Source organism: Dendrobium catenatum, unplaced genomic scaffold, assembly GCF_001605985.2.
Source record: "Dendrobium catenatum unplaced genomic scaffold, ASM160598v2 fragScaff_scaffold_716, whole genome shotgun sequence".
NCBI lineage: Eukaryota > Viridiplantae > Streptophyta > Magnoliopsida > Asparagales > Orchidaceae > Dendrobium > Dendrobium catenatum.
In genome coordinates, this window is record NW_021319178.1 from 1941527 (window position 1) to 1969156 (window position 27630).

A 27630-nucleotide genomic window follows, 5' to 3' on the forward strand; every position below is an offset into this window, starting at 1 on the left:
AAGCAACAAAAATATAGTAAATATACAATCAAAGATGATGCCAATATGCAATGTTTTTGACTTTAAAATTGTGAATTAATTTTAAAAATTAATTAATTAAAACACATAGCATAATTGAAAAAGAAAAAAAATTAAAAATATGCAGTAAATAACTAGTAAATACGCACTACACACCCATTAAATATGCACTAAATTTGCATCAAACATGCAACAAATACACACGCAATCAAACATGAAGCTAGTATGCAGTGTTTGGACTTTAAAATTGTGAATTAATTAATTACAACACATACAGATAATGTGGAGTAATGAAATAATTTTTTAAATATGCATAATGGCTACGTTGCTGTAAAGAAAATTTTGAAGGAGTTGAACCTTACCAATAAGTTGGAGTCTATATCTCCTAAACCTAGCTTTCCCTATGACTGCACTTCTTTTAATTGTTCTTCTTCCTGGAGATCTGCATACTGATTTTCAACCTCCACGTCTTGTGAGAATATCATCTGCTCGTAAAAAGAAACGACATCCTCCAGATCATTCTTCATCTTCTTCGTATGCTCGTAAAAAGAAACGTCATCTTCCATATCAATATTAATCTTTATCGACATTTTTTTGTAATTTCTTCTCAGCTAGCATAAAATTTTCTCTAAAAATTTTATATATTGTGAAACTTCGCGGCTGAAATAAAGAAATAAATTGAACTAATGAGGATGATCTTTAGGGCTGCAAATGAGCCGAGTCGAGCCGAGTATGTGAGTGTTTATGTTTGTTCAAGTTTGGTTCATGTTTGTTCGAGCTTTATTGTTTGTGTTCATGTTTGATTCATTTAAATTAATGAGTGTTCATGTTCGTCTCGTTTAGTGCTTATCGAGCTTTAAACAAACAAACACGAATGAGTTATAATCGAGCTCTACTTTTAGATGTTCATTAACTTAACAAACGAGCTTTATCAAACTTCCTAACAAATGATTACATCGAGCATGTTTGCGAACATATTTAACGATTTTTTTAAACTATCAAACAAATACGTTCATGAACATATTTATGAACAACACATTTATAATAAAAGCAATTGTCTATGTAACAAATGCAATGATTTATAAGCAAATCCCATATTCAAAGAATTTTCCTAACAACAGTAGTAACAAAGACAATGATTTATAAATAAATAGTCATATAAAACTATAATTACTTAGACAGCAAGTTTAGTAATATCTGATACTTGCAATAATCTGAAAGAGCGTTCTAATGGAAAGGAGAAACGTTCTAAATCAAATATTATTTATTTTTATCGAGCTTATTCATGAGTTCAAAATCAAACATGAATCGAGCTTTTATCAAGCTTCTTATCGAGTTTAATGTCGAGCTTGTTCACGAGCTTCAAATGATGTTGTTCGCGAACATAAATGAGCCGAACGCATTAGTGTTCAAGTTTGCTTATTTAATAATCGAGTATTTAAAATATTGTTCAAGTTTGTTTATTTAGTTAATTAAACAATCACAAACGAGCTTTAATCGACCGAACAACGAGTAGCTTGCCGAACACTTGGTTCACTTGCAACCCTAATGATCTTTTTGAGCAGGGTTCAGGCTGTAAGATAGAAAAAAAATAATAATAATAAAATCAAATACAGATTGAATATTCATGTGGGTAGGGCTGCAAGCAAACCGAGCCGAGCCGAGTATGTGAGTGTTCATGTTTGTGTTCATTTAATATCAGCTTGTTCAAGTTTGGTTCATGTTTGTTCGAGCTTTATTGTTTGTGTTAATGTTTGGTTCATTTAAATTTATGAGTGTTTATGTTTGGTTCATGTTCATTCGTTTAGTGCTTATCGAGCTTGTTCACGAACATATTTAACGAATTTTTTTTAACTATCAAACAAACATGTTCATGAACAGATCTATGAACAAACATATTTATAATAAAAGCAATTGTCTATGTAACAATGGCAATGATTATTTATATTTATTAATTTTATAGTCAAATATTAATTATTTTTGTCGAGCTTATTCACGAGTTCAAAATCGAGCACGAATCGAGCTTGTTATCGAGCTTAATGTCGAGCTTGTTCACGAACTTCAAATGATGTTGTTCGCGAACATAAATGAGCTGAACACGTTAGTGTTCAAGTTTATTTATTTAAGAATCAAGTATTTAAAATATTGTTCAAATTTATTTGTTTAGTTAACTAAACGATCACAAAGGAGCCCTACTCCAACCCAACAACGAGCAGCTCATAGAACGTTTGGTTCGCTACTTCGCTTGCAAACACGCTCATTGACTCCGCACAGACTAATTTCCGCACAGACTAATTTCTCCGTCGTTGGTCATACAACTATCGATCTTGGATCAGCAATGGAATTGGTTACGGCGATCTCTATGGAGAAGAAAGCCTGAAACCGATATGCCCTACCCAATGCATCCACCAGTTTTTATTTTATTTTATTTCTTCGGATCAGAAATTCCTCGATAGATCTTTCCGTCCAGTCATTAACGCGCACATCGATTTGAAGAAAACGTGATTTTTTTTTTATTGCGAAGCTTTCGGTTTCCGATGAAACCGTCGGCAATGCTCGTTACCAGGCAAAGTAGATTCCGGTGAGTTAGGGGCCCTCGAAAATGAGCCATCATCAAGAAATTCACTCTTCGAGGAACATTCCAGGTTTACTTTTCCCCTTTTATTCCGTCACATTCTTGAATCATTCGTTATTTTGATTTATGTTTGGTCATACCCTTATTGTTTTAATCAATCGGTGGTTTCAGGCAAATTATATCGTAAACTTTGTCTTTGCTTTACATTATTATATTTCTGGTTTGCTTGAAAATGTAATCGATTTCACTCCGCATCAATCTCATTTAAGCTTGTTTAGGAATAAGTTGGAATGACCTCCATGTAAACTGCATTTTAAGCTTCGCAGAAACCTCCATAGATTTCTTTTGCTCTGAAAGATCTGAAGGTTGTGTGAGGTGCTTTGGTGGTCATTGCCATCGATGATCACGTAAAACAACATGCATGCTGCAATCAAAGCATCAAATTAAAGACTTTTAGGCTCAATCATGCATTGTCTGTATATTTGACTCCATACTTCTCTGAACAGTTTTTTCTTTTTTTCTTTTTGGGTAACATCTTACGTTCAAATAACAACTGAATCAGTTATGGGCACGTTTCACAACTGCAGGACCATAAAGTAATCCTTTTGCTACCCTGATCACGATATTAGAAATAGTTGTATAACAAGCTATTTCCAATATTTTTCATGGAGAAATTAATCGTTTGATGCTGCTTTCACCATCTGATCTTGTCATTTGCTTAAGTGGGCAATAATTGTTGACCTTTTGCAAGCATTTATAATTTGTTCACTTCGTTTGAATCATATGGAATGGACAATTCCTCATCAACTACTTGTGAGTTACCTACAACAGGTGATCAGCATGCTTGACTGTGCTATATTTTAGCACCATAGCATTTTTAGTCATTTAAAGATATTTGAGCATATACCTTGAAATCATTTTGATACATTTTCATTTCAACAGGTCATTTGAACCCATCAACGAGGCTGGAAAAGCTGTTGAGTGAACCTGGAAACAGAGTTTGTGCTGATTGTGGGTTTCCAAGTCCAAAATGGGTGTATGCACATGATATCTATACATTCATATATCAGCAAATGTAGAAATTCTCATTTGTTGCGTTAAGCCACTGTTTTACACATACCATCGACTATGATTTTTCTCTCTCACCAAATGTTAACGTGATTAAATTTCCAAGTTGACCAGTCATAAAAAAGCAGAAAAGTGCATTTGATGATATCATAAATGCTGAATGACCTTTCCAAGAAAGCCTTACGAGGCTTGATACAGATAGCACTCTATAATCAATGTTGTAAACATAAATGCAGTAGTAACACATTCTGGGATAGAAGATTCATGCTTTATGTTCCATTAATAGTTGGATATTCACGGAGTGGGCAAGGGATTCTTGAATCTTTAACATGATTTGGAGTCACGCACTCACAACTTTTGCATCAACCATGTGCAACACTACGTTTTAGTCAGCAACCCTGCTGCCATTTTCTCATATGTAGGCCTAAATAGGTTATCAGAGGTGGTGAGATACAGAAAAGTAGGTAGATAATAGTTTATTAGGCGGTTTCTCATGACTTTGACATCCATCATGAGTATGGGAAACCAATGTTTCTTCACGAAAGTATTGATTGTTTACAAATGGTTGAAGACCTAGCAAGATGCTGTTGTTATGATATCCGCTGGTATGATTCTACTTCATTTTCTTAAGTGAAAACATTCGAGTCAAGGGCTGTGAATCAATCAAGGACATGTGGGTTTGATCCATTTTACATGATTGAACATGTAAAATCCATGAGAGTTTGTCAAACCTTGAAAGCACATGCAAGGACATGTGGAGCTGATCTATTTACATGATTCAACATGTAAAATCCATGAGAGTAGATCAAATCTTGAAAATAAAGGATGTAACACACCCTCAACAAGGAATTATTTGTGTCAACCCCATGATGACCCCTTCCCAATCAAACGTAAGATATTTTTGCCAAACTGTTATCTACTTCTAGCTTTGAACACCTTTGGACCAAGTTAACGATCCAATTTGGCTTATTAACTTGAGAGGAAGTGATAATAATACTCTTCCACTACTCACATGCCAGCTAGAACTCATCATTTCATCATAGCCATTTATGTAAATTGACCTCTTATATAGCATATGATCAAAATGACATCTGACAATGCTGTTGTAATTTCCTTTATATATAACTATTCACTATTGCCTCAGAATTGATATAATGAAGTTACTTTTCACCTTACTTTCTCGTTTCTATTCCTAGCTTTGCTTTATGTCATGTGTCCTGAAAAGGCTAAAGTCTACCTAGTCATTCATCACGAGAAACTTGTTTTAGCTCACTAAGTACTTTACGGAACCATTTGAGTAAAATAGCTACTATTGAGTGGATGTTGTGACACTCAATCGACCATTCAGATTCATGTTTGATTTTGTCGACATCGTGGGCTTCGAAAATTTATGCCCTTTTTTTCGAAGAGAGTTATATACTTATATGTTATGGGCCAAATTTTTAAAAGACATTTTAGATTATAGATAAGTACGGCCTAGAGTATTTATCCTCATATTGCAAGGACTTTAATGTATGGTTTCAAGTTTCCCATGGGTGTAAGCCCTTATGATTAATTATTCCTCTCCATGATGAGAGAGAAGTTTCGATTAAGACTAGTCATTAGGTGTTAAATGCTTAGCTCATAATAGTAGCAATTTAATTTTAGGATTGAGAAAATATACTGCCATTAGCTTCAAATGAATGGCTATGGCAATGATAACAAATCCAATTATGATCTTATGTTTATGTTGTCTAAGATTTTCATGGGCACTTGTCTACTTAATTAGTAGATGTAGTTAACCAACTTGACTAAAGAATCATTGTCAGCAGCCATGGGTTGCGTCATCTAAGAAGATTTTTTAGAATTGGATTGGATGTTTGTCTTTATGAAAAATTTATGTTGAAATTAGCTAATAGAGGTCTTTGTGCTTTATTAAGTGCATTGTATGATTCACTACTCAGAGGATTTTTAATCCTTTGCAAAATGTATGGGTTTTAGTTGTGATCGTAATTTAATGGTGTCAATTGGCGAAAAATCACTTAGAGTACCTCAGTCGTAATCGTATTTTTTGTGGTCCTATTTGGCTACAAAATCACCTGCTCAGAGGTTACATGCACGTCCTTACTAGCATGAGATCTTTGAGAATGATAATAGAAGTATGCCTCAAGTGACATTGGCTTTTTATGAGCTAATATTATTTTAACTTTATCGCCCTTGATAAACCGTTGCAGATTGTGGATATATTTTAATATTTGATATAAATATCGGCACTGTGATGCTTTAAAACCTTATATTACATTTTTTTCAAAAATTTCAAAAACCTCATTGTGAACTCTGATAGTCTAATCATTGCTCGTCCAAAAAGACTTGATAGACTTGGATGCAATGTATCCTTTAAGCTCTCACTATTCGTAAAGTTTTTCATGGACTATTGTTTTCTTAATAGTTTGCAGCGATATGCCTTCTTGAAATCTGTATTCTATTTGGTGATATCTGTATCATTAATCTACTTTTCTTATATATTGGACATGAATCAGGTCATTGAGCTTTGGAGTATTTATTTGTATCAAGTGTTCCGGCATCCATAGAAGCCTTGGAGTGCATATATCAAAGGTGTTGAATTTAAGCAGCATATTTATTCTTTATTTGCTTCAATATTGTTCTTTATTTATGTTGTTATAAACCTTTTTTCAATGTTTATCTTGTAGAGTCTATTGAAAATCTTTCCAATTCAAACCCACAAACCAAAAAATTAAACACACAACAAAAACACACAAATGCATGCAAGATATGCAGGAGTAGATAAATTAATATGAGTGTACAAATATTAACCAAACTATAGATGATATTACGCTCAACGATTTTAGCACACACTTGTGAATAATAAAGATAACCTACAAGCTTAACACTATACAAGTGATTAATTGTGTAGATATATAAATGAGAGAGAGGGGGAGGGAGAGCTTATATTCTTATTGGCCAATGGAGGAGGGCTCTCCACCTTAAATATTCTTGTCTTTGATTGCATTTAATGGGATTAATAATATCCCTCTACTTGTTGATGATAACTTGATGTTAATGTTAATGAATTAAATATAATATATAAGTAAATCTAAGCTCCTCCCTTAAAGGATGCTTATGATAAATTAGTTCTTCTCCTAAAAACATGCATCTACCCAACATCATTTATGATATAGATTGACATAATAATTCTTTAATTTAGGGGTGTCCAAATGGGTCTGCAGGTTAGGTTCGGGTTAAACCCTGATTGACCGGGGTATAAACGGGTTGACCCTAACCCCGACCCAGTTTTGAAAACAGGTAAGGATATCCAAACCAAACCCAACCCGTGCGGGTTAGCGGGTTGACCCGACTCGACCCGCAAACCCATGGATGAGTTGTGCGGACTATGGACGTTAGTGGAGCTGTGAGGGTGGAGTTTAGGGTGTGCGGGCAGACCGCAGGCGTTGAGACGTGCTTGTTGGACGCGGTTGCTGGTAGACCGACAGATGCGCTTGCGAGCAGCTGGCTCCTTGGCTTGGCAGACGGCGGAAGCCGAATGGCCGGAAGAGCAGATGACTGAGGGCGGACGCGGTAGTGCATGGCATAAACTGAGTCGCGTGGTTTTCTAAACTGGTCAATCGAGTCACTTTTGGGTTTTCGAGTCAACCCGAACTAGGCTTGGTTTTTTAAACAAGTTGACTTGCTGAACCCAAACCTGACCCATATGTCAAACGGGTTGACCCGAACCCAAAATTTTCTGGGTTGAGTCCGAGTTGGGTTTCGGATTGTGTCAAATATTGACACCCATATTCTTTACCAATTTACGCCATCCGAAGAGTTAACCTTTAATCCAATAGTTTGTGTTACCACAAAATGGCATTCTCCCCTTAAATATTATACTTTGAAAATAAAATGGATGTAAACAATAGAAACAATTTAGAAACAACATGCTTGAAAATAAAATAAATCAACAAATCCTATCTATAATATCAAAATTATCAATTAGCAAAAATTCATTTTTTTTTAAATAAAACACGTGCCAATTAACTAAGGAGATTATAAAATAAATTGCATTGCACTTGCAAAGAAAATCATGAAAATTAGAAGAATTGATTCATATGGAAACACATAGGCTAATCATAAAGGCAAAAATCATTTGAGCCAAATACAATATGGTTAACTGCCATATAAAAATTGAAATTCATGAGTTTATGATCATCCTAACATTTCTTTAAGTATCTCAAGTAATGTTTACCAATGCTAATCATAAGCTAGGTAGCGAAGGCTCATAGGCTCAAACAAAGTTGCATAAATTTGATTACATTGAATGTGTATCATTTCAAAAATAATTTAAGCTAAGTTCTCAAAATTAATTAACAATTCTGAGGCATGGATCAAACTAAGCAAGTAACAAAATTAAAGGTAGACAGTGAACATGAATCATGTGAAGAGCTAAGTGCTACGAAAATCCAAAAGTTATTTATCATTAATCTTATTGAAATTTCAATTTAAAACAAGATGATAATAAATCAAAATTTTATTTTATCTTGGTTTTTTAAATAACAATTAGATTTAAGATTTAAATTATGGTATTCAGTGAGGAGTTGTACTAGAATGATATGTGTGTGATTATAGATAATAGTTTGAATGATAATGTTGTAGAAATTAATATAATTGGAGTAAAATTGTAGCTTTAATTATTATTATTGATGTTAAGATTATTAATATTATAAGTGCTTAAACTTCTCAAGTAGGTTTGGATAATGTTGTAGAAATTAATATAATTGAAGATAGAATTATAGTTTTAAAGATTGCTATTGATGCTAAGATTATTAATATTATAAATTCTTATGCTTCTCAAGTAGGTTTGGATATGTCTAAATTAAAATTTTTAAATGACTCAAAAGAATTAATACAAAAAATATTTCTTGAAAAAGTGTTTTTATTGAAGGAGATTTAAATGAACCTGTGGATAGATAGATAGAAGATTTTAAAAGCATTCAGGATAGCTATGATTTTGGAAAACTAATGAATGCAGTAGGATCATATTAGATTTTATTCTAGTTTATGATTTTGTAATTGCTAATATCTTATTTAAGAAAAGGGAGGAACATTTAATCACTTATAAGAATAAATATAGTAAAACTTAGATTGATTATTTTCTTATAAAAAATATTTCATTTAGATTGCAAAGATTTTAAAGTTATTCCGAATGAAAGTTTATGTACCCAATATTGCTTATTAGTTGTTGACTTTAAGATAAAGTGATGGAACATGAAAAATAATAAAATATTGTCCTAGTATTAGATGGGGATATTTTAAGAAAACTAACAAAATATTTTTGAGAGAAAAATTTAAGATCATTAGAAGTCCATAAGAAGTCTAAGAAAGTAATATGTGATGCGAACAATTTAGCTTTTAATAATTTATATAATATATTAGACATTAAGGAAGGCTAAAGATATATGTATAGTTAGCCAAACAAAGAGATATGAGAAGTTAAGATTTAGTTCAAGTGAAGTGCATTAAGGACGAAGATCAAAAATTGTTTTTATTAGAAGATGATATTCATCAAGGATGAATGAAATACTTTGATAAGTTTTTCAATGAAGCTTGTAAGAGTATGATTGACTTTAGTGAATTTAACACCCTAAATGAAAATAGTGATTTTTATTTTTAGTGGCGTATTAGTAAAACCGAAGTTAGAGAGGCTTTAAAAAAATAAAGTGTGAAAAAACTATTGGACCTGATGACATTCCAATAGAGGTGTGGAAATACTTATGAAACTTTTTCAATATTATTTTAAAGACAAAAGATATTAGATGAGTGAGTTGATTCCTATTTTTAAGACTAAAAGTGATGCACAAGTGTGTTCAAATATAGGGGAATTAAGTTAATGTGTCATACTTTAAAATTATGAGAGAGAGTTGTGGAGCATTGGTTACGATGTGATACTAATGTTTCTTAAAATCAATTTGGATTCATGTTGGGTAGGTCTACTATGGAAGCTATACATTTATTGAGATGTTTGATGGAGAAGTATAGAGAGAATTAGGAGGATCTATATATGATATTTATTGATTTGGAGAAAGCATATGATAAAGTTCAAGAGAAGTGCTATGGAGAGTTTTAGAAAAGAAATAGGTTAATAATGCTTATATTCAAGTCATTAAGGATATGTATGTAAGAGTTGTTAATTGTGTTCAAATAGAAGGTGATTTGATCAAGTATTTTCCTATTTCAGTTGGATTACATCAAGGATCAACCTTAAGCTCATATATTTTTGCTTTAGTCATGGATGTTCTTACTAGACATTTGCAAGAGGTTATACTTGGTGTATACTTTTTGCTGATGATATTCTTCTTGTTGATAAGACCAGAGAGGGAGTTGGAGGTAAACTTGAATTATGGAGGTCAATAATAGGAAGTGAATGCAATTCAATAAAAACTAGAAATCAACTAATAGAAAAATAGAAAGAACACCCAAGAATACTTTTTATTGTATGGACTATAAAGAAAAACATAAGATACAACTGGATCTTTAATTTGAGAGGAAGATAACTAGTACAAATCTATTGAGGTATGGTCAAAACACTATGTTCATGAGATATTGAAATGTGGCAAGTGCGTTGGTGTTGACGCGAAATCTCTGGGTAGTGTCTTATCTACAAACCCATCTGCCTTCCAAAATTTACCTCGGAACTTAGCTCGTTAAAACTCCCTCGCCGAATAAAAGAAAAGCGAGCGGAGGCCGGGGCCGAATTTTCGGAGCCCACAGTTGGTGAGACCAAACGGCATCACCATGAACTAATAGTGTTCCTCATGTGTCTTGAATGCAGTCTTCGGGACATCGTCCTCTCTCATCATGATCTGATGGTAGCCAAATTTCAAATCCATCTTCATGAACACCATCACTCCACATAGCTCATCCAACAACTCATCGATCACCGAAATAGGAAACTTGTATGGCACAGTCTCCTTATTCAGGGCTCGATAATCTACACAGAATCTCTAGCTCCTATCCTTCTTCTTAACTAATAAGACTGTGATAGAAAAAGGACCCACGCTCGACCTAATGATCTTTGCCTCCAACATCTACTAGATTTGCCTCTCGATCTTATGCTTCTAGATATGAGTTTAGCTGTAAGGCTTGACACTAGTCGGTGGCACACCCTCGCTCAAGGTGATGTCATGCTCATGTTCTCTCGGTGGTGGCAATCCTTGAGGTGGTTGAAAGTCCTCACTAAATTGTTGTATAAGCGGTTGCACTAAAAGAGGGATGTCTCCCCCTCCAACCTGATCCCCTCCAAGCTATGCAACTTCACCAAAAATTTCCCCCCACCTTCTATATAGTCTTTACCATGGTTTTGAGAGAAACAATGATTTTGGATAACCATGCATCTCCCATGATTACCACCTTCCTTATCTCTATCATCATTTTCATCGTTTGTGCTCCCCAATTAACCTTGGTGTCTCCCAAGGTCTGCAGCCATTTCATTCCCAAGATGACATCAGTGCTCCCTAATTCCAATGGAAGGAATGACTCCCTCACTTGGACCCCTTGTATGGTCAGTACCACTCCCTACACACCCCTTTTCCTAACTCCACCTTCCCGGTGGCCATCATTACCTTGTAGCACCTATGTCCACCAATTTCACCCCTAATTGTTCCACAATCTAGTTGGAGATGAAATTGTAAGCAACCCTACTATCAATCAGCACCATTAACTCCTTGTCTGCTATGTCTCCCTGCACTTACATGGTATAGTTTGGAGTAAATCCCACTACTTGGTTTAAGGAGACCTCCACCACGCTAAATGCAGCTCTTCTTCCTCCTCCACTGCTGCCTCATCCCCACTTCCCTTTGTTTTCTCGTCATCACAGATGGTGAAAACCTGAAGAGTTCTATCCTTACAGAAGTGCTCCAGTGTATACCTCTCATCACATCTAAAATATAACCCCTTCACCCTCTTCTCCTATAGATCCATCTTAGTGAGCTTTTTGAAGTTTCCCCTAGGTCTCCCTCCTATAGTGTTCTTCTTCAGAGTCTCCCTAAAAATACTCAGTATTGATTCCTTGGGTGCCAAAAAGGTGGTAGCCATCATGTACGAATCTCCTGAGCTACTGCCTCTAGCCCCTCTCTCCAGGTGCCTCTGATTCTCCACTAACTGGGTGAGCTCCATAGCTTCTCTCAAATCACGAGGCCTTATCACTTTGATCGCCGCCTGAATCTCTGGTTTGAGCCCTTCATAAAGTTCCCTTCAAGTACAATCTCCGAAAGTCGATCCAGTCGGTTTGCAAGGTACTCAAACATCTCACGGTACTCCACCAATGTTCTCTCCTGCATTAGAAAGAAGAATTGCTCATAAAAGTCCCCTCCCCTGCTGGTTCGGAAACGTTCCAATAAGCAGTCCTTAAACCCCCTCTAGCTTTGTATGGGGTTGCCTCATATCCCTCCACTAGTACCATGCCAACGTTTTTTCCTCCAGGCATAGCTCCGCTGCCGTTAGTCTCTCCTCCGTTAATCCATTGATGACAATTACCTTTTCACTCTGTAGATTCACCAATGTGCATCATCTCCCTAAAAAATAGGCATCTTCAGCTTCCTTATCCTCAGATCTCCTTTGCTCCCCATGTTTCCTCCATAAACCCCCATTCCCCAAGGGGTGCCCCCCCTCCTCAAGTGTCCTTCGCTAAATCCCAAAACAACTCTCTCCAATTGAATTTTCCCTACTTGCCGAGCCCCCCACCCCTCTTCTTCTTCCCCCTTCCCCTTGGGCCCCACCCAAAAGGGAGCGGGATTTGTCTAGGCGGAATCCCCCTATTCCGCTTGATATAAACTTTAGCCAATCCAGGAGGGACTGACCCAACCTTGCCCTGTCTTGGAGGGGCCGGTCCATCAGTCAACCTTAGAGTCTAAAGGTTTTCGTTTGAGTAGATCTATAATTGAATATATGGAGTGTAATTTTAGTAGTAATAAATCTAGTGGAGGATTGTGACTTTGGACAATCAAGTCATTACTAAGAGAACACATTTAAGATATTTTGGGTTTATTGTTCAGAGTGATGGTGAAATAGATGGGGATATTATTTGTAGAATTAAAGTTGAATTGTTGAAGTGGAGGAATGTATTGGGTTTGTTGTGTGATATAAAAGTCCCCCTCAAACTCAAGGGAAAATTCTATAAAAATTAATGAGACCTACAATACTTTATGGGGCAGAATGTTGGCCATTAAAAGAGGGGCATACAATTATGTGTTGCAGAGATGAGGAAGCTTGGATGGATGTTTGACTTTACTCTTAGAGAAAAAATGCGAAATGAGCATATACGTGAAAAAATTGGAGTAGCTCTAGTGACAGATAAGATTAGTGAGAGTCTCCTTAGATGGTTTGATCACGTAAAGCGTCGGCCTTCTGTGAAAGTTTGTTAGGAAAGTTATGCCCTTATGAACTAGCCCGAGGCTAACCAAGAGGGGAGGTGAATTGGTGTTTTAAAAATCTTTTAATCAAAAACACAATCACATCCAAAACTAAAATTCACCACAAAGAAAATCAAAGTGCGGAAAAATAAATGCGGAAGTAGAAATAAAGAACATAGAGATTTATAGTGGTTCGGTCAACACGACCTACGTCCACTCCCCAGAGGCGCCCTCCGAGTATTGCACTAAAACTCAGTGACCCTCCTTTTGCTCCCACAATAAGGCGGAGAAGCCTATACAAACCTCCTTTCCACCAACCTAGGTGAGCCAGAGAACCCAACTCCTTTTCCTTCCTCCTGAAGCAGGCAAAGAACCTTGATCATATGCTGAAGCTTACATCTCTAGAACCCCCAAGGACAAGGGACTATGATGGAAGAAGAAGATGTGGATCAAAGCTTGGAGCAACTTTTGTGAAACCCTCTCACAAACCCCCCTCACAAGATCCTCTCTCTCTCTCTCTCTCTCAGGTCAAGACAGCAGCATAAGATCTACCAAAATGTAGAACAAGAGCTCTTAAATAAAAGAGCTTCAGAATAGCTCTTATTTTATACAAACCGACTTTATCGTTCAGCCCGATAGGGATATCGCCCTGGCCGATTAGCGTAAATTTCGCTCAATCAGCCCGATCGGTTTGGGATGATTAGAAGAATTTTGGTCATATCGTCCAGGCCGATATAATATCGTCCTGGATGATTAGTACAATTCTGTGAATATTGTCCAGAAATTTCTCTGAAAGGATGCTGGACGATGAAAAATTAGCTTGATCGTCCAGGCCGATTAGCTCAAATGCGAGGAAAATCGTCCTAAACATCGCTTTGAATAAAAGCTATCTGATGTTGATCGTCCAGGAGTAACTAAGGTATTTTGAACGGATCGTCCCGGCCGATCCTGTGATCGTCTGGGACGATTTGATCGTATCAATCAAGCCTTAATTGCTTTCCTTAATTACCAGATTAATTTAGGCATAATTGTCTGCATCGTCCGGGCCGATGTCCTGGACGATGTCCAAAAATAAAGAATACCCAAATAGATCTGGCGGCTGATTCTTTCTGATTTGAGCCTATCGTCCCGGCCGATACGAAGATCGTCTAGGATGATGTGCTTAATGACGGGTGTCTTAACTACGATGCCTTAATTAGGGTTTCTTTTTTAAGCTGATCGTCCAAGACGATTTTAGGATCGTCCCGGCCAATGTGATCAAAATAGAGAACTCTAATCAATAGACATAAATTTTCTCCCATGTGTGTGTGTGCAAGATTACTTAGCATCTGGAACCACATTTATTACAAATAGACTCAAGAAAGAAAAAGGTTTAAGAACTGACTCAGACCTAGTCTACCCAATCTTGAGCTCGTTCAAATTACAGTCCTGATCCTGTGGACCTGAAATGTTAGTAGGCAAGGCAGTCGTAGTAAAACAGAAGTGTTTGCAATCATCAAAATTCTATTTCTGAAAACATATACGCAACATTCTGATGATGACCTGGTTGAGAGAGTAAATGTATTATATTTGGGCTATGTTAAGAGAGTTAGAAAATATTAAATGACCCTTTTTTATTAGATTTAAATGCAGACTTGATTTTGTTTTGTTTTGAATTTGTACTTAGAGCATGTGTTGAGTCTTAGTTTGAGTTTGTATTTTGTAAAAAGTATGTTAGTGTAAACATTTCTTTTTCTTGTTGTTTTTCTTTTTAATTTATTGCATTTTGAATTAGTTAATTAATTAATTAAGTGAGATTTTAATTGTATTTTAAATTAATCAATCAATTAATTAAAAGAACATTTTTCTTGTTGTGTTTTATTTCAATTTAATTAATGAATTAAAATATTTTTTATGATTATTTATTTAAATTAGTTAATTATTATTTTATGTAAATGAAATTAAAAAATTTCTTCATTACAAATAACATTTTGAACTTATAACTCTTTCAAATTAATTTTTTGAAATGACTCAATTTTTCATTTAATTAATTAAAATAAATTGCTCTTCTTTCTCCCCCTTTTTATATAATTTGATTTTTAAATGCTCCTTATTATTTTTCTTGAAATTTTGGCAGTCTCTCGGTGATACCGGAAGCGAATCACGTCGTCGAAAAAAAAATGGAAACTTAGCACGTCGTCGCAATGAGCGACGAATCAAACCACCACCGGAGCTAAAAGGCCACCGGATACAGAACAAAAGAAAAACAGAGTTCTTGACTCTGGCGGTAAATCAGATTTGATTTATTTCTCTAAAAGGAAAAACTACTGAAATAATACAATTCAGCCTTTAAATAGGCTCAGCTAAAAAAAAAAGACAATTACAGGGAAGATTTATTTACAGAAAAGCCTATAAGCATCAAACAGCTAAACTACTCAGCTCCCTGAAATCGTTCCATCATTCTGCTCACGCCCATCTTCAGCTCCTGCGTCATTCTCCCGGGGTAGAAGACTCAACCTCATAATGTGGGTTAAATCAGCCACATTAAAAACTGCTGAAATGTTGTAACTGCCAGGTAAATCGATCTGGTAGGCATTATCGTTCACCTTTTTAACAATTCGGAAAGGACCATCAGCTCGTGGCTTGAGCTTCCCGTGAGGTCCTGGAGGAAAGCGTTCTTTTCTTAAACGAATCCAAACCAAATCTCCTTCCTTGAAGACCATCTTCTTCCGGTGTTTATTAGCTTGCGACTGGTAACGCTTATTCTGCTTGCCAATTTCTTGTTGTACTTGCTGATGTAGTTTTTGAATCTCCAAACCTCTTTGCTCTCCATCAAGATTGTAAGTGTCTTGTGGAACTAAAGGTGCCAAATCTAATGGAGTAAGAGGATTCCGACCATATACAATCTCAAATGGATTGTGTCGAGTGGACTGATTTATTGACCGATTGAAAGCAAACTCCACTTGGGCTAAAACCAAATCCCACTGTTTGATATTCTTGCCGACGAAGCATCTCAGCAAGTTTCCCAGACTTCGGTTGACCACCTCAGTCTGTCCATCTGTTTGTGGGTGAGCCGCGGAACTGAATTGGAGACGGGTTCCTAACTTGCCCCACAAAGTTTTCCAAAAGTAACTCATAAATTTGACATCTTTGTCAGAAGTCATCGTCTTGGGAATTCCATGTAAACGCACGATTTCTCGAAAATAAAGATCGGCGATGTGGCTAGCATCCAAAGTTTTGTTGCAGGCAACAAAATGAGCCATTTTCGAGAATCGGTCAACTACAACCATGACCGAATCTTTGTTGCGCTGAGTGCGAGGTAATCCCACAACAAAATCTATGCTTACATCTTCCCACGGCGCTTGCGGTATAGGCAAAGGCATGTACAGGCCAGCATTACTTCCCTGGGTCTTTGCGATGCGACAGATACTGCATCGCTTAACATGTCGTAATACATCACGGGATAGCATCGGCCAATAAAACTTGGCTTGTATTACAGCCAAGGTCTTATCTTTACCGAAATGACCCATCAATCCTCCATCATGACACTCAGTGATTATGGCCTGTCGTAAGGATCCTCTGGGAATGCACAAACAGGATCCAAAGAATAAATAGCCTTCCTTGATATGAAATAATTTGTATGGCTGTGTTTGACATTTGTTCCAAATACTGCCGAAATCTTCATCATCTGCGTAAGACTCCTTCAAGATTTCCATACCAACTACCTTCGTTTGCATTACGTGAAGCAACTGATGGCATCGGCTCAGAGCATCTGCAGCCTGATTAAGGGTTCACGCTTTATGTTTGATAACAAAGTTGAAAGCAGCTAAAAATTCAGACCAAACAGCATGTCTACTCCTCAATTTGGTTTGTGAGCTCAGAAACCGCAGGGCCTCATGATCAGTAAAAAGGATGAAATCCTTCGCCAGTAAATAATGGCTCCAATGATGCAAAGCCCGGACTATGGAGTAGAACTCCTTATCATACGTGGAGTACTTCTGTCTCGATTCATTAAGTTTCTCACTGAAAAAAGCTATAGGATGCTTATCTTGGCTCAAGACCGCCCCTATCCCCACGTTGGATGCATCACATTCAACTTCAAATACTTTGTTAAAATCTGGTAAAGCCAATACTGGAGCTTCTGTCATTCGTTGTTTTAACAGTTCAAAGCTCCCTTGAGATCTAATTGTCCAGCAGAATTGATCAGATTTCAGTAATTCGGTGAGTGGAGCTGCTATGGCACTGAAATTGCATATGAACCTTCGATAGAACGAGTCCAAACCATGAAATCTCCGGATGTCGGTGAAGGACTGTGGTGTTGGCCAATTGGTGATAGCTTCTATTTTCCGAGGATCTGCTTCAATACCTGCTGCAGAAATCACAAAGCCCAGAAACTCCATTTTTCGGTCTAGGAAGCAACACTTCCCAGGATGAGCAAATAACTGTTGCTCCCGTAGGAGTAATAATACTTGTCGCAAATGATAAATATGATCCTCGTAATTACTACTATAGATCAATATATCATCGAAGAATACAACCACGAATTTGCACAAAAAAGGTTGAAATACCTGGTTCATAAGCCTCATAAACGTACTTGGAGCATTGGACAATCTGAATGGCATCACTGTCCACTCATACAACCCATCACGTACCTTAAATGCTGTCTTCCACTCGTCGCCAGCTCTCAACCTGATTTGATGGTATCCACTCCGTAAATCAATCTTTGAAAACACCTTGGCACCATGTAATTGATCAAAAAGATCATCTATGCGAGGAAGTGGAAATCGATAACGAATATTAATTTTGTTAATTGCCCGGCTATCTATGCACAACTGGTAAGATCCATCTTTTTTTGGAACTAATAAAGATGGGACGGCACATGGACTTACACTGGGCCTAATGAAACCTTTGGACAGTAATTCCTCAAGTTGTTTCTGTATCTGCTCATGTTCATCCGGCCTAAGGCGATATGAAGGCCTGTTAGGAAGTATAGACCCTGGAATTAATTCAATTTCATGTTGAATGGATCGCAAAGGTGATAACCCAGCGGGCACTTCATCTGGAAACACATCGGCAAATTCTTCTAAGAGTTTCATGATTTCTGGAGAATACTTGATTTGTGAGCCAGCAACTTCCTTCAATATCAACAAGTAAAACATGGAATTCTCCTGTATGGTCTTACGGCACTGAGAATAATTCAACAATAATTCTTCAGAAGTGATTCGTTTAGGCTCACCGTCTAAAGGAAGTAACACCATAGAATTTCCTTCATATGGGAAGGAATAAGTATTTCTGGTACCGTCATGAGTAGTTTGACGATCATACTGCCAAGGTCTCCCTAATAACAAATGGCAAGCATCCATAGGAACAACGTCGCACCAAACTTGGTCTTGGTATTGTCCGATTGAGAAGGAAACTAAACAGCGCTTCGTGACTTTAACTACACTTCCCTTTTGAATCCAGGATAATTGATATGGTGCAGGGTGTTCTTCGGTTTTGAGCTGTAATTTATCCACCATTTCACAGGAGGCCACATTCTCACAACTTCCACCATCGACAATTACTTGACAAACTTTTCCTTGAATAGTACACCTTGTTAGGAAAAGATTATGTCTCTGCTCAGGAACACCCTTTTGGGTATTCAGCAACCTACGAATGACCAATAACGGTCCATCATCCGCTGGAATAGCCAACGAACTTGAAGAGATTTCATTAATTTGACAGTTTACTTCCTCCACATTGCCTTCTTCTACCCCATGTTCTTCTTCTTCAAGAAGAGTGACTATGCGTCTGTTCGGACAGTTTGCGGCAACATGTCCAAATCCGTGGCACTTGAAACATTTTCGGGCTGGATAACTGACGTCATTAGACACTTTCTGGTTCGTCTTGACTGGCTCCATGTTTTGACTGGTGCTCCGAAATTGTGGATCATTCTTGATTCCCCCTCTATCTCTACTGGTTTCCTTATTTGGCCAAGAACTTTGCCATTTTCTTGAACGATTTTGCTGTTTTTCCACTTTAAGAGCCAAGTTGACGACATCCTGAAAAGTCCAGTAAGTCTGCAATTGCACTATCTGGCTAATGGCGGGATGAAGTCCCTTTAGGAACCTTGCAATAGTGTTCTCCATTGGCTCAACTAAATCACATTTGAGTGACAATTGCTCAAATTCTGCCAGATATTCTTCAACTGTCTTCTGATTTTGTTGAATTCGGTGCAGTTTCAAGAACAAATCTTGTCTGTATTGATCCGGTAAGTATTTCCTCTGAAGTTCTTTCTTCATTTTTGTCCAACTAACAATCTTACTTCTACCTTCCCGCATCCTGGTTTTTTTAAGATTCTCCCACCATAATGACGCATTCTTCTTTAACTTGATAGCCACAAGTTTTACAATGCGATCTGGGTGTATCTCCTTAAACTCCAAGATTCTTTCCACTGTATGAAGCCAATTCAAGAATTCATCCGGATCTAATCTTCCCTCAAAATCAGGTAATTCGATTTTAATTCCACCATCGTCCCGGAAGGTTCTTCTTGTGCGACCCTGTGCTCTCTGCGCTCCTTCTTCTTCACTGGATGAAGTATGGAAAAAGGGGGTACCTCTGCTCCACCTTCTTGCTGCTCGCCTTCATCTCGTCGTTCATACTGTTCTAATCTTTTTTGCAACCTCTGTATTTCTCTTTGCAGCTCCTCTACTACAACCTCCTGTACTGGACGTTGTTGATTTCGACGAGGAGGCATGACTGGAGCTCTGATACCAAAATGATACCGGAAGCGAATCACGTCGTTGAAAAGAAAATGGAAACTTAGCACGTCGTCGCAATGAGCGACGAATCAAACCACCACCGGAGCTAAAAGGCCACCGGATACAGAACAAAAGAAAAACAGAGTTCTTGACTCTTGCGGTAAATCAGATTTGATTTATTTCTCTAAAAGGAAAAACTACTGAAACAATACAATTCAGCCTTTAAATAGGCGCAGCTAAAAAAAAGACAATTACAGGGAATATTTATTTACAGAAAAGCCTATAAGCATCAAACAGCTAAACTACTCAGCTCCCTGAAATCGTTCCATCATTCTGCTCACGCCCATCTTCAGCTTCTGCGTCACTCGGGATCCCCTCCCCTCGAAGGGAGATTGGGACGCACTTGCCATTATTTTTCTCGCTCGGATCAAAGATACAACAGTGTTAAGTCATCAAATTATAATAATCCTGCTCGGATCAATGATACAATGGTGTGAGGTCTTTAAATTAAACATTCTTGCCTGGATTAAAGATACAACTGTGCATGTCTTCAAACTATTGGGTACCTGTTGTTTCTTAGTTTATTTTATTTATATTTTTTAATTTTATATATAAATTCTTGAAAATTCTACAGCCTCTCGGCTTCCCCTTCGTGCGAAGAGAGGTTGGGACGATACTTCCCGTTATTCTTCTTGATCGGATCAAAGTTACAATGGCGTGAGGTCTTCAAATTATAATCATCTCGCATGGATCAAAGATACAATGGCGCAGGATCTTCAAATTGAACATTCCTATGTGGATTAAAGATGTAGCGAAGCATGTCTTGAGATTTGAGGGTACCTATCTATTTATTGCAAAATTGTATTTAATTATACCGACAATTTATTTTAATCCTTAAATGTTGGTTGGAGTCGGTCTGCATGAACAGAGCAAAGACAGACATTTTGGATTACTGTCTTGAACTAAAGCAGACGAAGAGTAGGCAATGCATTGTTTCGTTTTGAGTAATAGGCACGGGTAATTGAGGCATTTCACACACAGCGTGCGAGACATAATCTAAGGTCTATTTTTTGTTTCATTTGTTTTGTATAATCCGAATAAAGGTTCCCCTTTCTCAAACGTTGTGTTGTGTTTTTTTGATCCGGGCAGGTTGATTGTAATTTGAAGATATTGCGCTTTTGTATTTTTGATCCGGGTGAGAAGAATAATGACAAGTGTTGTCCCAACCTCCCTTCGCACGGATGGGACTCCAGGAGCCTGCTGAATTTTAAAGGAAAATAATAAGGAGCATTTAAAATTTGAATTATATAAAAAGGGGGTGGGTAAGAAAGAAGAGAATTTTCTTTTAATTAATTAAATGAAAAATTGGGAGCCATTTTAAAAATCAAATTGAGAAAGTTATTAAGCTTAAAATGTTATTTGTAATTAAGAAATTTTTAATTTCATTTAAATTAACTAATTTAAATAAATAACCATAAAAACATCTTAATTAATTAAATTGAAATAAAACACAACAAAATATGTCCTTTTAATTGATTAATTAAAACACAATTAAAACCTCTCTTAATTAATTAATTAATTCAAAATGCAATAAACTAAAAGGAAAAATAACAAGAAAAAGGAATATTAACACTAACATACTCTTGTACAAAACACAGACAAACTTAAAACTCCAAACAAAACACAAACTCAAACAAATTTTAACTCAGCACAAGTTCTAAGTACAAACTCAAACAAAACTCTAAAGAGCAAAACACCTAACAAAACCCCAAACAAGCTCCAATATGTGCGGGCTCCAAATACCTGTAAACAAATAAGCAAAAGCAAAATTAGTACCATGGCTCTGATTAGGTTTATTTTATACACGTTTGAGATAAAGCAGTTAATGGTTTAAAAAATCATAATAAATTCAATTTTAATTGAAAATATATCATGAAATATATTGCATGGTATGAACTCGATGAATTAATGTATTAGAAATTTAGTCCATATTCATAATGTATAATATAGGTACTATATTAATCTTAAATAATACATAATTATTATGAATTTTTAAATATATCATTTAAGCTTGAAAAAATTTGATTTTTTTTGTGTAGGATTACATATGTTCTAATAAACTATCATAAAAATTTCATGCAAAATAAAAATTCTAGAACTATAAAATAGTTCATAATATATAAGCTAATTAGCTTTAATTAACATAATTAAACATGATTGACATGTAATTTATAAATTAATAATATAATGTATGAAACTTAAGCTCACATAAATTAATAATATTATAAGTAATCAATTCTAGATGAAATAAAGTTGTAGCTCATGTTTATTAATCATTATATGCAAATAATAAGCACCAATGAATTAAATATAGAAAATAAATCTGAATTAATTCCTACAAATCATAGATAATTCTAGATTAATATAGAAACATAATTTAGATCAATTCTAGCAAATAATGTAATTCTTTTTAGGTTTGTGTTCATCATTTTTGAGGTCTTGCTGAATCCAACTTTATCAATTTACAATAAGAAATGCATAAAACTCGACTGACTTAGACAGACTTGCATGAACGTTTGCATTTGAATTTTTTTTACTTGAACACCTTCAGCTCTCTTCCAAATAGCAAATACTCGATGCTAGTCTAGTGCCATATAGTAATCACCTCCATGGTTGGCTAATAAGGATTTACTAGAAAGAAAACACTTATCAGGGTCAACCCATCTTATATTAATTATTGATTAGATTAGAGCTATAGCACTTATAAAAGACTTGGCCTGTAAACTTAGATGTCGTGCATCTGGATGGATTTAGGTAGATGGATTTTTGGCTGTCTTGGTTCTTTTCTAACTAAAAAAAAAAAAAAAAAAAAAAAAAAAAAAAAAAAAAAAAAAAAAAAAACTAAAAGGAATTGTACTATACACTAAATATTTGGTATATGGCTTCATGGTGTTCAGGCTGAACTGCATGAGTTTCTCTATCTCTCTCTCCTTCCACCTGATATATAGGCAATAGTTCTCTTCTAAACATTGCATGTCTTCATGCCTCATCCTTTTCCTCTCCGTCATCCCTCATTTACAAATACTCAACTTCCTCCGCAAATGTGAGCATCATCAGGAATTGAATACATGGAGATCTTCTACCCATCCTTAGCATGGTTTATGTGTTTCTGTAAATGGGAAGCTACTATGGTGATTTCATCCATCACTCAGTTGGATCCATCCTGAAGCTCTAATACCTTTAGCAAGCTCAGAAAATATGTGATTGATAGTTTAATAACGTTGATTCTTAATTGAGTTGGAACAACAGAGGGGTTCAAGAGTGGTTAACTGCTGATTTTGGAAGATATTGGGGAATAGGTGCAGTGTTGGAGGGTGGACTTGCTGCTTGCAGACGGAAGGATGATAATCTAACATTCCAAGCGTCAGGGGTAAGAATTAGAAAAACATTCTGTAATAAATAGTAGAGGGAAACATTCAGCATATATGAGAAGGTACAAAAACATGTCTCAGCCAAAAAACCATGATCTCAAACTTATTTGATTAATTGATATTAAACATTCTTTGATGATCAGTGTGAAAGAAAGAACTGAATCAAAATGCAAGTTGTGCTAATGACAGCTACAAAAATTTGTGCAAGGATGGCAATTTGTTATTTTTTCTGATATTGAACAAAGTAGGCAGTTAAACAGTATGGTATCTTGATATCTTCTTCAGGTCTTGTCCGTGAATCTTGATGAATGGACGGATCATCAGGTTGACTCTGTAATTGATGCCGGTGGAAATGCTGCTGTAAATATGAGATATGAAGCTTTGTTGCCTGATAATATTAAAAAACCAAAACCTGACGCATTGATAGAGGAACGTGCTGATTTCATCAGGTAAATTCTAACACCGTAAAATAATACAATCTTGCTTGAGGAACATATTTATTGATGCATACTGGCTTGGAAATCTTGGCTTATAATTATTGCACATACTCCAAATTTATTTGGATTTTTCCGTTGATCTCATCAGATGAATTCTAAGAAATTTCTTTTGAATTTGGTGTTTGAGCGTTCAATTTTATGATTTTTGTGCATCATTATTTTACTTAGGAGAAAATATGAGCTTCAACAATTTTCAGCTAAACATCCTACATCTGCATCTGCATCTTCAATATCATCAAGTTTGAGCTCATCAGCGCAGAGCAATGTTCCTAATAACAATTACTTGAGCTCATCAGCGCAGAGCAGTGTTCCTAATAACAAGTACTCTGAAAAGAAACGCATGAGTATCCGGTATGGGCTTAGTCAAGCATTCAGAAACAGTTGGAGAAAAAAGGAATCTGAACAGAAACCAGTCAAGATGATGGTATCAAATATGTAGATCTTTTTACATCTATCAATCATGGCTTGATCTACTTCAATCAGTTTCAGTTTCTTATGATGATTTATATTTTCTTAATCACTTGACTTCAACAACAAAGCAAACTGTTGCAGATGGGGATGGTTGAATTTGTCGGTTTGATTAAGGTTAATATAATAAAGGGTACCAATCTTGCTGTTCGTGATGTGGTTACTAGTGACCCTTACGTCATTTTAACTTTGGGCCACCAAGTGAGAATGGTTTGAATACACTGATCAATTTGTACTGCTTTCTGCTTTAAAGTTAATTAGTTTCCATTTGGTGCAGACAACAAAAACACGAGTGGTGAAGAGTAATTTAAACCCAGTATGGAATGAACGGGTGATGTTTTCAATTCCAGATCCTATTCCGCCCCTGAAGCTGGTGAGCTTTCTGTTTTGTATTTTAAAAAAAAAAAAACTCAAGAAATTTACTGAGGATGTGATAATAATCACCTAAACTATCGCTTTACCTATGATTTATCTTTTTTGGTATTTTACTATTTTTTCCTGAAATGGAATATTCTCTTCACTAACATGCCATTCTACACGCGATTCATCATCTCCATATGGATTTCAATCCGCTATCTCAATTTGAGTATGGGATTTATACCACCCAAGCAACCCTTTATAAGCATTTCACCTCCAAGCTGTTTCAACTTCATATGCTCTTTTCCACTCTTCTTGTCAAAGGTTAAAACAAGTAGAAATAAATAGAGAGAGTTTCTTTGTTGCTGAAAATTTAGAATAAATCATTTTGTCAACAAATTATCATGGCCCAACTAATAGAGCAAGATCAAAGGTCAAGATGAAATTAGCAGCTATGAGGCCCTCATCACAATATCAAGATCAAGGGCCAAGTGAGATTCTTTCAACATGAAGGATAAAAGAAGTCAAAATTTGAAAATATTTGAAATTGTATACATGATTAAAATTTTAGTTTTTAAAATTTAAAATCTTTCCCTCTATGTGGGATGCTTCATTTATTTATTATCCCTGTTTTATTATTGTACTTTCCTTGTTTAGAGGCCAATAGGGTTGCCCTCCTTCATTGGGAGTGGAATTGGAGTACTGCTAAATTCACTTCCTTGGATTTGAAGTTTTCTCTTAGTTGTTTTAAGTGTTAAGCATTAGAACCCGATGTAATTGTTTAAATATTTGCTTTGTTGATTTAAAAAGAGTTTATGGTATTTTGATAAAAAATTTTGAGTGATAACTTTTGGGTTTTGTGCTTGGAGGCGACTTCTCTTGGATTTGTGTGCTTCATATCCAACCCCTCTTGGGTTCTTCTTAGTGGAAGCCCTACGTATCCCTCATCTCTCTCTCCATGCCATCTACACATTCCTCAAAGCCTCATCCTACAGGTTTTCTCCACCTCCAGCAATAAATTATTTTTTTGAAGCCTCTTACAATGGGGTGGCCACAACTAAGGCATTTTTTATTTAGTCTTTCGGTCTTTTCACCACCCTCCATACTCCATACCAAAAGCTCCGTATTACATCATCACACACTCTAATATTTCCAAACCTCTCTAGCCCCCAAAGACACCATCAGACCTATTCAATCACATTTTTCTAGCTGAATCAGCCCAAACATTGTGTAAGAAATGTTTAATATTAAAAAAAGTACTATTATTTAAAAATTATAGTTAATAAATAATTTAATTAAAAAATGATTAAAATACCCCTTGATTTAACACCATTAACCTCAAAATTTGATGTTAGGATAAAAAATGTTTCTTTTTGAAGGAGTTGAGAGATCAAATTAGTCTGAGAGGGACCATTTTTATTTTTATTTTTGACTTTTTTTTAGTGCTATCCAATTATAAATTTTATGGAGTAAATTTTTGCAATGCTAAATATACCGTTATCTTCCTCATATGCATGCCACGAGTCCTATTCGCCATCCACTCATTCTAACCTACCTCCATTCCATTTCTCCCGTCACCTATCCCTTAACCTGGCCGTGCCTGGAAACATCTAATCATTACTTCCCCATATATGATTATCATTGAATAACCTGACACATTAAATTTTCAGTTGCTAGATTCGTCAAACAATAATTTGATTGAGGAAATTCAATAGATGGATAAAAAATTCATATAATTTTCTAGTAATACTCAGATCGAGAGTGAAAAAGATAGAGGAAATGAACAGATTTAAAAAATAAATCGAACGGAGATCTACTCAAGGATCTTAGATACATTTATACTTCATATATTATACAGTTAGTCCTTTAAGTTTATTGATTTGACAGCAAGTATACGATAAAGATACCTTCAGCACAGATGACAAGATGGGAGAAGCTGAAGTAGATATCCAGCCACTTGTTGCAGCAGCCAAAGCATACGAGAACTCTTCAATCATGAAGGCAACGCAGCTTGGAAAATGGCTGGCTACAGAGGACAATACCTTGGTCAAGGACAGTATAATCTCCCTTGTGGATGGCACAGTAAAGCAGGAGATCATCCTCAAGCTTCAGAATGTTGAGCGGGGTCAGATAGAGATGGAGCTTGAATGCATTCCCCTTAGTCAATAATGGCTGAAACTTGGATTTTTATTCAGTGAACCTTTTCCCTATTTTTATTTGTATTTATAGGTTATAGGAAGAACCAATCATCCCTCTTAACTAGTAAAGATTTGGTGATAATAAAAAGTTTGTAAATTATATATTTGATTTGTACCTCATAATGTCTTCCATTATATCTTTACTGTTTGTTTATTGATTTAGCTGTGAAATTTAAATTTGCATTTTAAAGTATTAGGTTATATTCCCTGCAATCCAAATCAGATTCAAGTCATGTTCGTCACCGTTTAATGTGCAAGTTTATGTCCAAATTTTTCAAGTTACCTACTTTCAATCAAGTTCAAATTCAGCCTGCTGTCATTTGATTTAAATTCAAGTTATTCTTAATCGTTCAAATTCTGTATAGGCCCCATATAATTGTTTAAGTTTTGTGCGTCTATACACTGAATTTCAACAGCCTCCCAACATCCCCCTCATTTAGAGGAAACTACAAGAATCTTATCTTGTCTGTCACGTCAAAAAAGACGTGCACAATCGGTCTCGAGCGACACTGCGGCTGTAGTTTTTAACCCCACCACCTGGATAGTGCAAATCAAGCTCCTTTGGGAAGAACAAATGCTAACATGCAACAGGGTGGATAATAATAGGTATATTGTATTAGATAGAGGCTACAACAGAAGGCCTCGGCCTCCACCGCCACCTGACTATGGCCATTACTAGAGCTTCATGAAGGATATGACCAATTGCCTACCTGCAGCACAGTGAGCATTATTCAAATTTTTTTTATTCAAGAGCATTTTAGCGGAACTGGATGTAACATTTGACTGTAAAATTTGTATTTGTAACATTTGCTTGTCTTCAATTGGATTTATTATGTCAATTTGATTTTGGATAGACTAAATGCTTATAGCAAATTTATAATATGTTTACTACACTAAA

The 27630-nt window shown here is 35.9% G+C and overlaps 1 protein-coding gene across 5 annotated transcripts; it reads left to right on the plus strand.

The window, feature by feature from the left end:
• Positions 1 to 2264: 2264 nt before the first annotated feature.
• On the plus strand, positions 2265 to 26903 carry LOC110092548 (probable ADP-ribosylation factor GTPase-activating protein AGD11). Of its 5 annotated transcripts, none has more exons than XM_028696009.1 (9): positions 2265 to 2663; positions 3536 to 3629; positions 6181 to 6256; positions 15179 to 15328; positions 23498 to 23661; positions 23878 to 24133; positions 24262 to 24378; positions 24455 to 24550; positions 26422 to 26903. In XM_028696009.1, the coding sequence occupies exons 1-9, from the start codon at positions 2621 to 2623 to the stop codon at positions 26701 to 26703; spliced, it is 1278 nt and encodes a 425-aa protein (XP_028551842.1). In that variant the 5' UTR covers positions 2265 to 2620; the 3' UTR covers positions 26704 to 26903. The 5 variants fall into 5 exon arrangements, with proteins under 5 accessions (XP_028551842.1, XP_028551844.1, XP_028551843.1 ...); XM_028696011.1 differs by having other exon boundaries at positions 26453 to 26616; XM_028696010.1 differs by having other exon boundaries at positions 26406 to 26575.
• Positions 26904 to 27630: the final 727 nt, after the last annotated feature.